The sequence below is a fragment of the Salmo trutta genome, chromosome 25 (genome assembly GCF_901001165.1).
Source record: "Salmo trutta chromosome 25, fSalTru1.1, whole genome shotgun sequence".
NCBI lineage: Eukaryota > Metazoa > Chordata > Actinopteri > Salmoniformes > Salmonidae > Salmo > Salmo trutta.
This window is the reverse complement of record NC_042981.1, coordinates 15,745,773-15,758,374: the sequence shown is the minus strand read 5'-3', so window position 1 is coordinate 15,758,374 and position 12,602 is coordinate 15,745,773. Positions and strand designations below refer to the sequence as shown.

At 41.8% G+C, this 12,602-nt stretch overlaps 1 protein-coding gene across 4 annotated transcripts in view; it reads left to right on the top strand.

The window, feature by feature from the left end:
* LOC115162067 (F-box only protein 34) overlaps positions 1-12,602 on the top strand; it is a 30,062-nt gene that overhangs the window by 13,197 nt on the left and 4,263 nt on the right. For 3 of the 4 annotated variants that reach the window (XM_029713004.1, XM_029713005.1, XM_029713006.1), the window contains exon 2: positions 4,955-5,181. In XM_029713004.1, the coding sequence (XP_029568864.1) occupies positions 5,078-5,181 (104 nt within the window). In that variant the 5' untranslated portion in view covers positions 4,955-5,077. Of the gene's footprint in view, positions 1-4,954; positions 5,182-8,986; positions 9,126-12,602 lie in introns of those variants that run through there. The other variant, XR_003869483.1, reaches the window with a different exon arrangement.

Here is a 12,602-nt window from a genome sequence, read left to right as displayed (position 1 = left end):
TGATTCTCTTGTTAACACAGGTGAGAGTGTTGACGAGGACAAGGCTGGAGATCACCCTGTCATGCTGATTGAGTTCGAATAACAGACTGGAAGCTTCAAAAGGAAGGTGGTGCTTGGAATTATTGTTCTTCCTGTCAACCATGGTTACCTGCAAGGAAACACGTGCCATCATCATTGCTTTGCACAAAAGGGCTTCACAGGCAAGGATATTGCTGTCAGTAAGATTGCACCTAAATCAACCATTTTATCGAATCATCAAGAACTTCAAGGAGGGCGGTTCAATTGTTGTGAAGAAGGCTTCAGGGCACCCAAGAAAGTCCAGCAAGCGCCAGGACCGTCTCCTAAAGTTGATTCAGCTGCGGGATCGGGGCACCACCAGTACAGAGCTTGCTCAGGAATGGCAGTAGGCAGGTGTGAGTGCATCTGCACACACAGTGAGGCGAAGACTTTTGGAGGATGGCCTGGTGTCAAGAAGGGCAGCAAGGAAGCCACTTCTCTCCAGGAAAAACATCAGGGACAGACTGATATTCTGCAAAAGGTACAGGGATTGGACTGCTGAGGACTGGGGTAAAGTCATTTTCTCTGAATCCCCTTTCCGATTGACAAGGTGAGCGCTACCATCAGTCCTGTGTCATGCCAACAGTAAAGCATCCTGAGACCATTCATGTGTGGGGTTGCTTCTCAGCCAAGGGAGTGGGCTCCCTCACGATTTTGCCTAAGAACACAGACATGAATAAAGAATGGTACCAACACATCCTCCGAGAGCGACTTCTCCCAACCATCCAGGAACAGTTTGGTGACGAACAATGCCGTTTCAAGCATGATGGAGCACCTTGCCATAAGGCAAAAGTGATAACTAAGTGGCTCGGGGAACAAAACATTGATATTTTGGGTCCATGGCCAGGAAACTCCCCAGACCTTAATCCCATTGAGAACGTGTGGTCAATCCTCAAGACGCGGTTGGACAAACAAAAACCCATAAATTCTGACAAACTCCAAGCATTGATTATGCAAGAATGGACTGCCATCAGTCAGATCAGATGAGGTCTTGAAAAAGAAAGGTCAACACTGCAAATATTGACTCTTCGCATCAACGTCATGTCATTGTCAATAAAAGCCTTTGACACTTATAAAATGCTTGTAATTATACTTCAGTATTCCATAGTAACATCTGACAAAAATATGTAAAGACACTGAAGCAGCAAACTTTGTGAAAATTAATATTTGTCATTCTATTAACTTTTGGCCACAACTGTACAGATGCATTTTCTAGCAGACATTGCTGGAACGCGCTGTGGAAGTAGCCTAGTTTGTTGTCCATGTTTTGCTCAGACAAGAGACTTTTGTTTTGTTGCACTTTTCTTTCTGTATCCAGCTCAGACCCCTCTCTCTGCTGGGATGTGCTGAAAAACATTCAATGGACCAGTGTTCTGTTTTCCCTCTTTTCTATATATCCCTAACTCTCTGCTTACTATTGGCCAGTGTCTAATCAATCGTAACTTGAAAGTGGTGTCTCCTCAGCCTGCCTCGTATCCATCAGCCATTTGTGATGGATATATGTGGATGTTATTGATTAACATGCTAGCTGAACATGTTTTATTGTACATTGAACACAAATGTTGTAGGCTTGCTAGGCTACATCAGTTCTTTATCAGGGTTCTCAACAGATACAATTGTACAAGCATGCAGGATCACATGTCCAGTACTGACCCTTGAATGTAACCAAACATTTAGGAATGTAACTCCTTTTCCACCCTTATCCAGCCACCCTGGCAGTGACAGTAGTCCATGAAGAAAAGGAGGGTGATTTGATACGATATGCACATTGGTGCTGAAAATACTTGTGCTGGGCTAAATAATAATACTGGAATAAAGCAATGAGGCCAGTAGTCTTAATTATCATTGTGTACAAGAGGTGCAAGCATGTCCCTCAGTGACTGATGGTCTTGTGTTTTAGCTAGCCAAGTGGATGGTACCCCTCCCCTCTGTCCCTTCGTCCCATCAGTCCCCTGGCTGGTCACTGTTCCACTGTTCCCAAAGCAGCTTTTGTTCAGGCTTATCTGGTCTTCATGGCTGACATATCTCTTTGAAAACAAACTGGCCGCTTGTTTTTCCCCAGCCTGCGAATTAGAATGGGGGAAGGGCTTAATTTAATGTCCCAAATGGCATCCCCATTCTCTGCATAGTGCAGTACTTTAGACCAGTGCCATATGGGCCCTGGTCAAAAGTAGTGTACTAATAGAGAGTAGATAGGGTGCCATTTGGGATGCAACCTTAGAGTGAGCATGTTTCAATTTCAATGTTGGCTTAGTTTGAACTGAAGCTCATGCCTTCAGTTTATTTATACTGTATGAGCATTTGGACTGGATTCAATACTTTTGCTTTGTCTTTACAAAGCTACAGTATTTACTACAAGGCCAGGCTAAATGTAGGCTGCTGTGTTTTTAAGTCATCTATGACTGCTAATGAATATTACAAACTGTCATTTTGGTTTGATCTTGACTTTTATGTTGAAGGGGGGAAATAATTTGATGCACTGCCACATCTTTGTTGTTTTAACCAACTGTGGTTAACTTTTGTTACAGATCAGTGATGGTGGGTTATTTTTAGAATTTGTCTCCATTAGATTCATATTGGATTGTCTTAGAACTGAGGCTGAAGGGAATTCAATACGAAGGTGGTTAAACCACAGAAATGCATTGTAAAGGCATCTGGTTGTTTTTCCTTTGTCAGTTTTTGTTAGAAGAAAGTGCCAGGTTTGCATTACATAAGGGCATTTCCATCTAAAAGGAGCCATGAGCTCTAACATGAAGTTTATAGGAAGGAGTTTGTCAAATGAAAGCTTTTTTCCCCCATTTTTTTTTTTTTAAAGGTGGGTGGGTGGATGGGTGGGTGGGTGGGTGGGTGGATGGATGGATATCTCTCACACACACCAGATGGAAAAAGGGTCTTGAGACTTTCTGGTAGATGTCTAAAAGGTATTAGAAATACATCAAAACACTGTTGAAGGAAAGACCCCTGATATCAACACATATTTAGTTTTGGATAAATTATTTGCCTTCTGTAAGTTTAAGAAACATTGCCTTGTAACTCCGTTACCAAAAACCTACATCTTTTGGATATTTTTACATTTCTCTCCCTCATGAGGGAGGATAATGAACGTTTACAGAAGTAACAATTAAAGGTAGACCTACCAATTAGTGTGATAATTGTTATGTTTATGAATTATTAGGTGAATCAGTTACCAAATGTTATGGAATTACTGAAAAATCGAACGGAATTACTGCAATTGAATTGGCTACAATAGGAAATCATAGCAGTCACAAACCAGAGTTGGGTCACCTGCTACTGTCCTCCCTTCCACTGGCATTGTGTGAGCACTGTAGAGAAAAGTACAGCACAGAGAACATTACAGTGAAGTAAAGAATTTGAGTACTGTAGAGTACAGTAATGTACTTTACTGAATATCTACTGTTCTTTACACAAATCAAATGTTATTTGTCACTTGCGCTGAATAGGGGCGGCAGCGTAGCCTTGTGGTTAGAGCATTGGACTAATAACCGAAAGGTTGCAAGTTCGAATCCCTGAGCTGACAAGTTACAAATCTGTCGTTCTGCCCCTGAACAAGGCAGTTAACCCACTGTTTCTAGGCCGTCATTGAAAATAAGAATTAGTTCTTAACTGACTTGCCTAGTTAAATAAAGATAAAATAAATACAACAGCTTGCAGTGAAATGACCTTGCAGTGAAATGCTTACTTACAACCCTTAACCAACAATGTGATGTCCAAACATAGACATCTATGATTGATTCTGATTTGGTCTGGTCAGGACCAACCAAATATAGTCCTACAAAAATAGGCAGTGTTTAGAATAATAACCAAACATACAGAAGGATATTGCATATTTATACCTATTCAGGATACCATGACGAGAATTATATACATATCCATAATGATTAATCTCTGTGTAGTACGGATGTAATTCAGTTACTAGAGGTAAATTCACTTTACCTACCGTAGTTCAATAACATATGTATTTTTTTCCTAACTCAGAGTGTCATGTCCTAGCTGATACCCCATTCTTTCTGCAAATATCTTTGAATCTTAATGCGGAGTAGATGTTTAAAGCTGCAATGTCTAACTTTTTGGGTGACCCAGACCAAATTAACAGAAATTTTAGTTAGATCTTTAAATCTCATTGAAAGTCTAAGAAGTGGTAGATCTGTTCTGTGCTTTATTTCTATGCTTCCTGTTAAGTTTAGTTTATGCTTTTTTTTCTTTTACCGGCTTCAAACAGATGAAAATACTATCTTTGGCTATTGAAAATATATTTCACACCAGTTTAGATGGTACAATGATTATCTACATTCTCTATGCTTGTTTTAGGCAAACTATTTGAATTTTTGCAACCACAAAATGGCGGCGCGATTTCTGCAAAGTGCACCTTTTTTAACAGAGTTTTTGGAAAACGTGGTCGCATAAGTAAACTTGAGGGAGATTTGACATTAATTCTGTTACCTAACTGCATCTGCACAGTTCTTCCAGTAAATGTTTTTGAAATTTTTTTTGTAAATTGTTCAAAGTACTACTGACTCTGTGTAATTATGTTACTGTGGAATTGCCCATAAGCCATTCATTCAGTAGAACAACTGTGGGAATTGATTTATTTATTTTTGTATTTTGCTAGTATATTTACTTGTTGCAACTGGTCTGTCAATCTGTCAGGCTGCGTTCTATCATGAAGTGTTTGCTTCTGAATCGGCCCTGGGCTCATTGACTAAGGCAGTTCTTCAGATCATTGTTCGTGGGAGGCCAGGGTTATTCACTTATGATTGTTGGATAATTTAATTGTCGTTATGTCGGCATAACAACACAGCCATGTTCCTTCCTGGGCAAGGTCGTCTGAAACTGAACTGTGTAATAAACTGTACATCCTGTACCTGTTTCCCTACAGTGTGTTGGGTGGGACCCTGAGCTGTAAGCTCATCAGATTGTGGCCTGCAGACGACCAGGGGGTTGTGGGAGAAGACGGGAGAGAATCGTCCGTCACCACACCAGTCTCACTGGACTGGAGGGAATGCCTGAGAGATGTGAATCTATGAGTTACTGCAGCGCTACTGCCGCCTCTCACAGGGAACCTAGGAAACCACCACCACCCAACCTGCTGCAGTCAGCCTGGAGGTAAGCCTCACCTCGCCCCCTCCCACTCACAAATCATCACTCTACTTACCTACTGCGCAGTTAAAGGGACAGCTCACCCAAATGACATACCTGGCTCCTTATATTTAAAGTAGTTTATGGACAAGTAAGGCTACAATTCATGCTTTGTTTGTAGGGCTGCACGATTAATCAAATTCATTGTGATATTGACATGAGATTTTTGTTCTTTGACACTCTGTTAATAGAGAACTAGATCTACAGTACCTCCAATGAGATGCGCTAGACTCCATTCACTCTCTACATGCACAGAGGATGCTGACCAATCACAAGCGTCCCCACTTAGAGCGTGCACTTAGATGCTGGTGAGGAGAGAAAGGCCTTTACCAAAGACAGACAGTACAGTCAAAGACATTTATAACTAACCCAAGATAGTTCATCTGTGGCGTTTACAGTAGGAGCAAATGAAGCATAGTGGGCAGAACAAGCATGTAGGTGGGCCAAGCACAAGCTAGCGATATCCTATTGGCGCATTGTAGCATGTATTTTTATATTTCTGTTAGGGAATGCCTCTCCTCTGAAGTGTGCGTGTGCACAAACTCAATTAGGCTTTACACTCCTTTAACAAATAATAATAACTTTGACATAATGTCAAGTCTATAAAACGTAGTGCACTGTGTTTGTAACAGATTCTAGTTTTGGGAACAGAAAAAATGGTTGGTCAGATGTTTCACAGATGATAAAATGTACAGAATGACGGCCCAGTTTCACCTAGTTCCATCCTCTCCCACTACCTGCGACTGGACTTCCTCTCACTACCATATTTGGTGGTGAGAAAACCTTCTAAACGGATGCTTCAGCTTTATTTTTATTTATTTTATTTCACCTTTATTTAACCAGGTAGGCAAGTTGAGAACAAGTTCTCATTTACAACTGCGACCTGGCCAAGATGAAGCAAAGCAGTTCGACACATAACAACACAGAGTTACACATGGAGTAAAACAAACATACAGTAGAAAAATAAGTCTACATGCAATGTGAGCAAATGAGGTGAGATAAGGCAATAAATAGGCCATGGTGGCGAAGTAAATACAATATAGCAATTACAACACTGGAATGGTAGATTTGACAGTAGATGAGTGCAAAGTAGAAATACTGGGGTGCAAAGGAGCTAAATAAATACAGTAGAGGAAGAGGTAGTTGTTTGGGCTATTTATAGATGGGCTATCTTCGATATGGTGCCAAAGGAGGGCGCATCTTCAGTGGTATGACAGTATTTCTGCTACAGGCACACCGATGTCAACCAAATGCAAGTGTTGTGCAAAAAGTGCCTCGGCGAGGCAATACGACAAATGTATTCAATAATTTAAAGTATAATCATCCCCTACTTTACCCTGATTGCATGGTTAAAACAAGTGTCCAATAGCAGCAAAGCCCATCAGCCACAACTAGCCACCTGCGTTGAACAGCCATTGATTGCCAATTCATTTTGAAGTGTTAACTCCCTACGAAAAAACATCCCGTAGACGCATAGAAATCACTGAGCCTATCACATAGCCAAAGACATGTTTCCTATTGACAGCCAGCGAAGACGGCTTCAAGAAGATGATAAACAAGCTGGACAGGAGATGCAAGATTCATTCTCGCACATGTTTCTCCCAAGTCGCCACTATAACAAAATTAAGGGAGAAGTTGAAACATGTCGCGTCAAATGACTGGACAAGACTCATGTTTATGGCACTTTGACTTTTATCATTTCAATTATAATAATGATTGAGCTTATTTGTACATAATTATACAATCATAAGCTTCCTATTCCATCTGCAGCCTATGGGTGCCTGAATAAATAATTCTTAGGTTATTTCAGAATTCATATTGTTAAAATAGGAATTAAGAATTCATGTTATTCATCAATTAATAATGTCTGTGCTTATAGCACACTATACTTTGATCATGTTAAATATATTTGCTAATTTTTAGTGGTGTACCCCCAAACAACATGTTTGGGGATGTAGGTGTGTAATCTTATCTGTAGCCAATAACAATGTTGGAAAGGATTTGTTTCATTTGGCTTTGTATTAATTTAGCACAGAATGTATTAATTCATCTGATCATGTCAGAAGGGATGATCTCTACCTTGACACTTGTTTTATCCATGTCGGATGGAATTACCATGTTGTCACCCAAGTTTTTAGAAAACCTCAATTCACAATTACAATATCTGGCCCAAAAAATAGAAATTAGATATTTTGTCCAAATCGTACAGCTTTATTTGTTTGGGGTTTGTTTACCTTGCCAGAAAAGTATATTGTGTTTACCTCGTATGTAAATGACGAGCCATTTCATTGACACAGCCCGTGCTGTGCTTCAGGCTGCCTCAGCCCAAGAGTAGTATTAGAACCCAGGTCTGAAGCCCACTAGCTCCCTGCCTCGCCTCAGGAAGAACATGATGTGATGTTACACCATAATTGCAGCAGGCAGAGCCTCAGACTCTGATTGCTCGAGTTTGTCCCAAATTGACCCTATTCCGTATATAGTGCACTACTTTTGACCAGGTCCCATAGGTCTCTGGTCAAAAGTAGTGCACTACATAGGGAGAAGGGTGCCATTTGGGACACAGACCCTCATGTGACTTCATACTTTTGAAGTTGGATCAGTTCCCTGGCAGCACCCCATGCTGAAGAAGTCATGGACTTTTGAAAGAGGGAAGGAGAGAGAGTGAAAAAAGGTTGTTAAATTGAAGCTGCTCTCTATCGCTGAGTTCATCCATGAGCTCACCCATCAGAGCCCATGACTCACCCCCCAGTCTACCCAGGGCCAGCTCTGTTGTGCTTTTCACTTCAGACCGCTTGTTTTCTTTTTACCTAACGCTAAGTTAGACTTTTCCCTCAAATTGCCATTAGCGCTGATGTGTTTTAGGCACAGTCTAAGGCATTGAGAAATGTCAGAGTAGAGTTTGTGTAGGGGGTGTCCCCCAAATGGCACCTAGTCCCTATATAGTGCATTCATTTTGACAAGACCCCTATATAGGGAATAGAGTGCCATTTGAGACGCAGCCTCTGTGTAGGGTCTGAACACTGCTGGGAAGGGGTAGTGTAGGGTCTGAGTGCTGCTGGGAAGGGGTAGTGTAGGGTCTGAGTGCTGCTGGGAAGGGGAAGTGTCTCTTCTGGCCAGGTTGTGTAATAATAAGCAACAGTAAAACTTGGCGAGCAAGACCAGGGGCCTGTTTAGGAGGGTGCAACTACGACATTACAAAACATTCACATGGAAATATATTGTGTAGAACAACACATCATTCTGTCATCTAGAATAGGGAGTCATTTCAGCATCTCTATTCTTTACATTTCTTTCTGCAAGGTTTCTGAATGTTTCACCTCACTGAATAATACACTCCTGAGTTGGCTCCTCTCCAGGCATACACCCCTTGTTTGCCATGACAATGAATGATAAGGAGTTGGCATGACAATGGCACAGACTGTTGGGACATGGTGAATTAGTCTGGTTTATCTGGGTTAATGAGGAACACAATCTTTGCCCTGGCTTGAAAGCTGAGCCTCCTGCCTGCTTAAGTGCTGCCAAGGCAGTGTTGTCATTGAAACCAGGAAGTGAAAGTTGGAGTATTGTGCCAGTAGTGCAAGTCTTAGTGTAGTTGTTGCCATGGAGATATTATATGAGCCATGTTGACGTTGGTGGCACTCTTAACTTGTTGCTGTGACTGCCCGTGTGTGTGTGTGTGTGTGTGTGTGTGTGTGTGTGTGTGTGTGTGTGTGTGTACACACACAACGTGATACTGACCTGACACATGAATTCCTTCTGTCGGTTTCCATAGAGCAGTGAGAACACTGGGACTGGTGGGAGAGAAGAAAGGAGAGGAGAGTGATGGGGGGCTACTGCAGGCCTTTCAAGGACACACAACAACAGGCTGCAATTTTTCTTTCCTTGACACACTGCTTTACACACTCACCAGCTAGCCAATGAGTAGATGAAGCCAACCCAACCCCACCCCTAGAAAGCAGTGTGCATCCCATACCTTATGGGCCCTGGTCGAGATTAGTGCACTATATAGGGAATAGGGTGCCATTTTGAGAAGCAGCCAGTGCCTTTGCTGTCACCTTGTTGCCCTCTAACACCTCCCCCATCCCTGCATGCCATCCCTGAATTGGTCACATGAGGTGCACCACCTCCCCTCCCTTCTGTCCCCCATTATCAGAGTTCCAGGGCTGCAGTGAAGAATGCCTTATATGCACTTGTGCCTGTAAGGCTGTGAGGGCTAGGGCCTGTCTGCTGTCCTGTCCCACTGCGGCTGCTTGAAGTCCTGTCCTGTGTGTCTGTGACAGAGAGCGAGAGAGAGAGAGACTTGCTTTGGCAATGTTGTTTCCCATGCCAATAAAGCCCTTGAATTTAGTGTGTGTGTTAGGGGTGTATCAGGGGCTAGGTCAGCTGAGAGGGCCTGTTTAAGGGCCCAGCTGTGTCTTGACTTGAAGGCTCTGCACCCATTGTGTCAGAGCAGAGGGAGGATGGGCTGGGGGAACAGCAGTCCTTGTGTTGAGGTTTAGTGTGACACGCCGCTCCATGACCAAGACACTTAATGCGTCCCAAATAGCACCCTATTCCCTATTTAGTGCACTACTTCTGACCAGAGCCCTATGTAGGGAATATGGTGCCATTTGGGACTAAAACTGTCTGCAGTGTGAACAGTAGGGTCACCTGGTTCTGAGCCATCCATTCTAAGGCATGGAGCTCTGCTCCTTCTCCCCGTCATCATTAGGATGAAATATCTCTCATAGATAAGCTTAGGAAACAGGTTGCATTAAAGGAAGAATCCACCCAAAACCACCCATTACTATAATTTAGTGTTACATAACACCATGTGAGAACAATGTTTTTTCTTAACACTTTATTTTGAGAATGTGAAATATCAGAATAATAGTAGTGATTTATTTCAGCTTTTATTTCTTTCATCACATTCCCAGTGGGTCAGAAGTTTACATACACTCAATAAGTATTTGGTAGCATTGCCTTGCAATTGTTTAAAAAATGTTCCAACCAGGCAGATGCGCCACGAAAGTCAGAAATGGTACTAAAATAAATCACTTACCTTTTTGAAGATCTTCTTCTGTTGGCATTCCAAAAGGTCCCAGCTACATCACAAATGGTCGTTTTTGTTCGATAAAGTCCTTCTTTATATCCCCAAAAACTCAGTTTAGCTGGCGCGCTTCATGCAATAATCCACCGGTTTCCCTCCTTCAAAATGCATACCAAACATTACCAATAAACTTCTCCAAACAAGTCAAACAACGTTTATAATCAAACCGCAGGTACCCTAATACGTAAATAAACTATAAAATATAAGACGGAGAATCGTTATTGTCATTACCGGAGATAAACAGCAAAGTACGCACATTCACAAGAACACGTAATAAACACTACAGCCAAAATGGGAGCCTCTTAGGAAAAACTATAAATTCTAGCTAATTTTTCCAAAAACGAGCCTGAAACTCTTTCTAAAGACTGCAGTTCCTAGGGCTTCCACTAGATGTCAATCTGGGAGCTCTTCCCTTCATATTAAAATTGACAGCCATAGGAATCAATGGTGGGCTGAATTATTATTTATTTTTTTCTGGATGGTTTGTCCTTGGGTTTTTGCCTGCCATATCAGTTCTGTTATACTCAGACATTTTAAGTTTTAGAAACTTTAGTGTTTTCTATCCATATCTACCAATTATATGCATATCCTAGCTTCTGGGCCTGAGTAACAGGCAGTTTACTTTGAGCATGATTGTCATCCAGATGTCAAAATACTGTCCCCTAACCCAAAGAGGTTAATCCATTTTGCCACAACTTTGGAAGTATGCTTGGGGTCATTGTCCATTTGGAAGACCCATTTGCGACCAAGCTTTAACTTCCTGACTAATGTCTTGATGTTGCTTCAGTATATCCACATCATTTTCCTTCCTCATGACGCCATCTATTTTGTGAAGTGCACCAGTCCCTCCTGCAGCAAATCACCCCCACAACATGATGCTGCCACCCCCACCCCACGGTTGGGATGGTGTTCTCCGGCTTACAAACCTCCCCCTTATTCCTCCAAACATAACGATGGTCATTATGGCCAAACAGTTCTATTTTTGTTTCATCAGACCAGAGGACATTTCTCCAAAAGTACAATCTTTGTCCCCATGTGCAGTTGCAAAGCATAGTCTGGCTTTTTTATAGTGGTTTTGGAGCAGTGGCTTCTTCCTTGCTGAGCGGCCTTTCAGGTTATGTCGATATAGGACTCGTTTTACTGTGGATATAGATACTTTTGTACCGGTTTCCTCCAGCATCTTCACAAGGTCCTTTGCTGTTGTTCTGTGATTGATTTGCACTTTCGCACCAAAGTACGTTCATCTCTAGGAGACAGAACGCGTCTCCTTCCTGACTGGTATGATGGCTGCGTGGTCTTATGGTGTTTATAATTGCGTACTATTGTTTGTACAGATGAACGTGGTACCTTCAGGCGTGTGGAAATTGCTCCCAATGATGAACCAGACTTGTGGAGTTCTACAATTTTTCTTTTGAGGTCTTGGCTGATTTCTTTTGATTTTCCCATGATGTCAAGCAAAGAGGCACTGAGTTTGAAGGTAGGCCTTGAAATACATCCACAGGTACACCTCCAATTGACTCAAATGATGTCAATTAGCCTATCAGAAGCTTCTAAAGCCATGACATTTTCTGGAATTCTCCAAGCTGTTTAAAGGCACAGTCAACTTAGTGTATGTAAACTTCTGACCCACTGGACTTGTGATACAGTGAATTATAAGTGAAATAATCTGTCTGTAAACAATTGTTGGAAAAATTACGTGTCATGCACAAAGTAGATGTCCTAACCGACTTGCCAAACCTATAGTTTGTTAACAAGAAATTTGTGGAGTGGTTGAAAAACGAGTTTTTATGTCTCCAACGAATGTAAACTTCTGACTTAAACTGTAGCTAGTTAGCTGTAAAATCACCTTAACAAACCGCACAATCAATTTAGGAGTCTACAATCTCACCATGTTCAACCTGCAGATCGATGTACCACACAGTGGAGTCTGACATTTTGCAATGGCACCATGCAATGCACCCTGGACTGAAGAGGCAGACAGACAGGAGAAATGTGTTAGACCCTCTGTTCAATTACAAACTTCTCTTAGGAATATCGCAAAAATATCATCAAGGAATGAGAGAGAATGAGTCCTTGATGTTATAACATCGGCCGGTATTGAAATCTGACATGGTGAAAACGTCTATCATACATTTAAAAGTTTTATTCCTATTAACTTCCAGTGTAGTCAGAGCATTGCTTTATCACAGTGCTACGTCATACCGGAAGGATTTCTGCCTGCTTGAACTCCAATAACTCAGATACACAGGAAAGCCCAGCTCTTTTCCACTGTTAGTGTTTCCCTAAGGGAGGTTTTGCC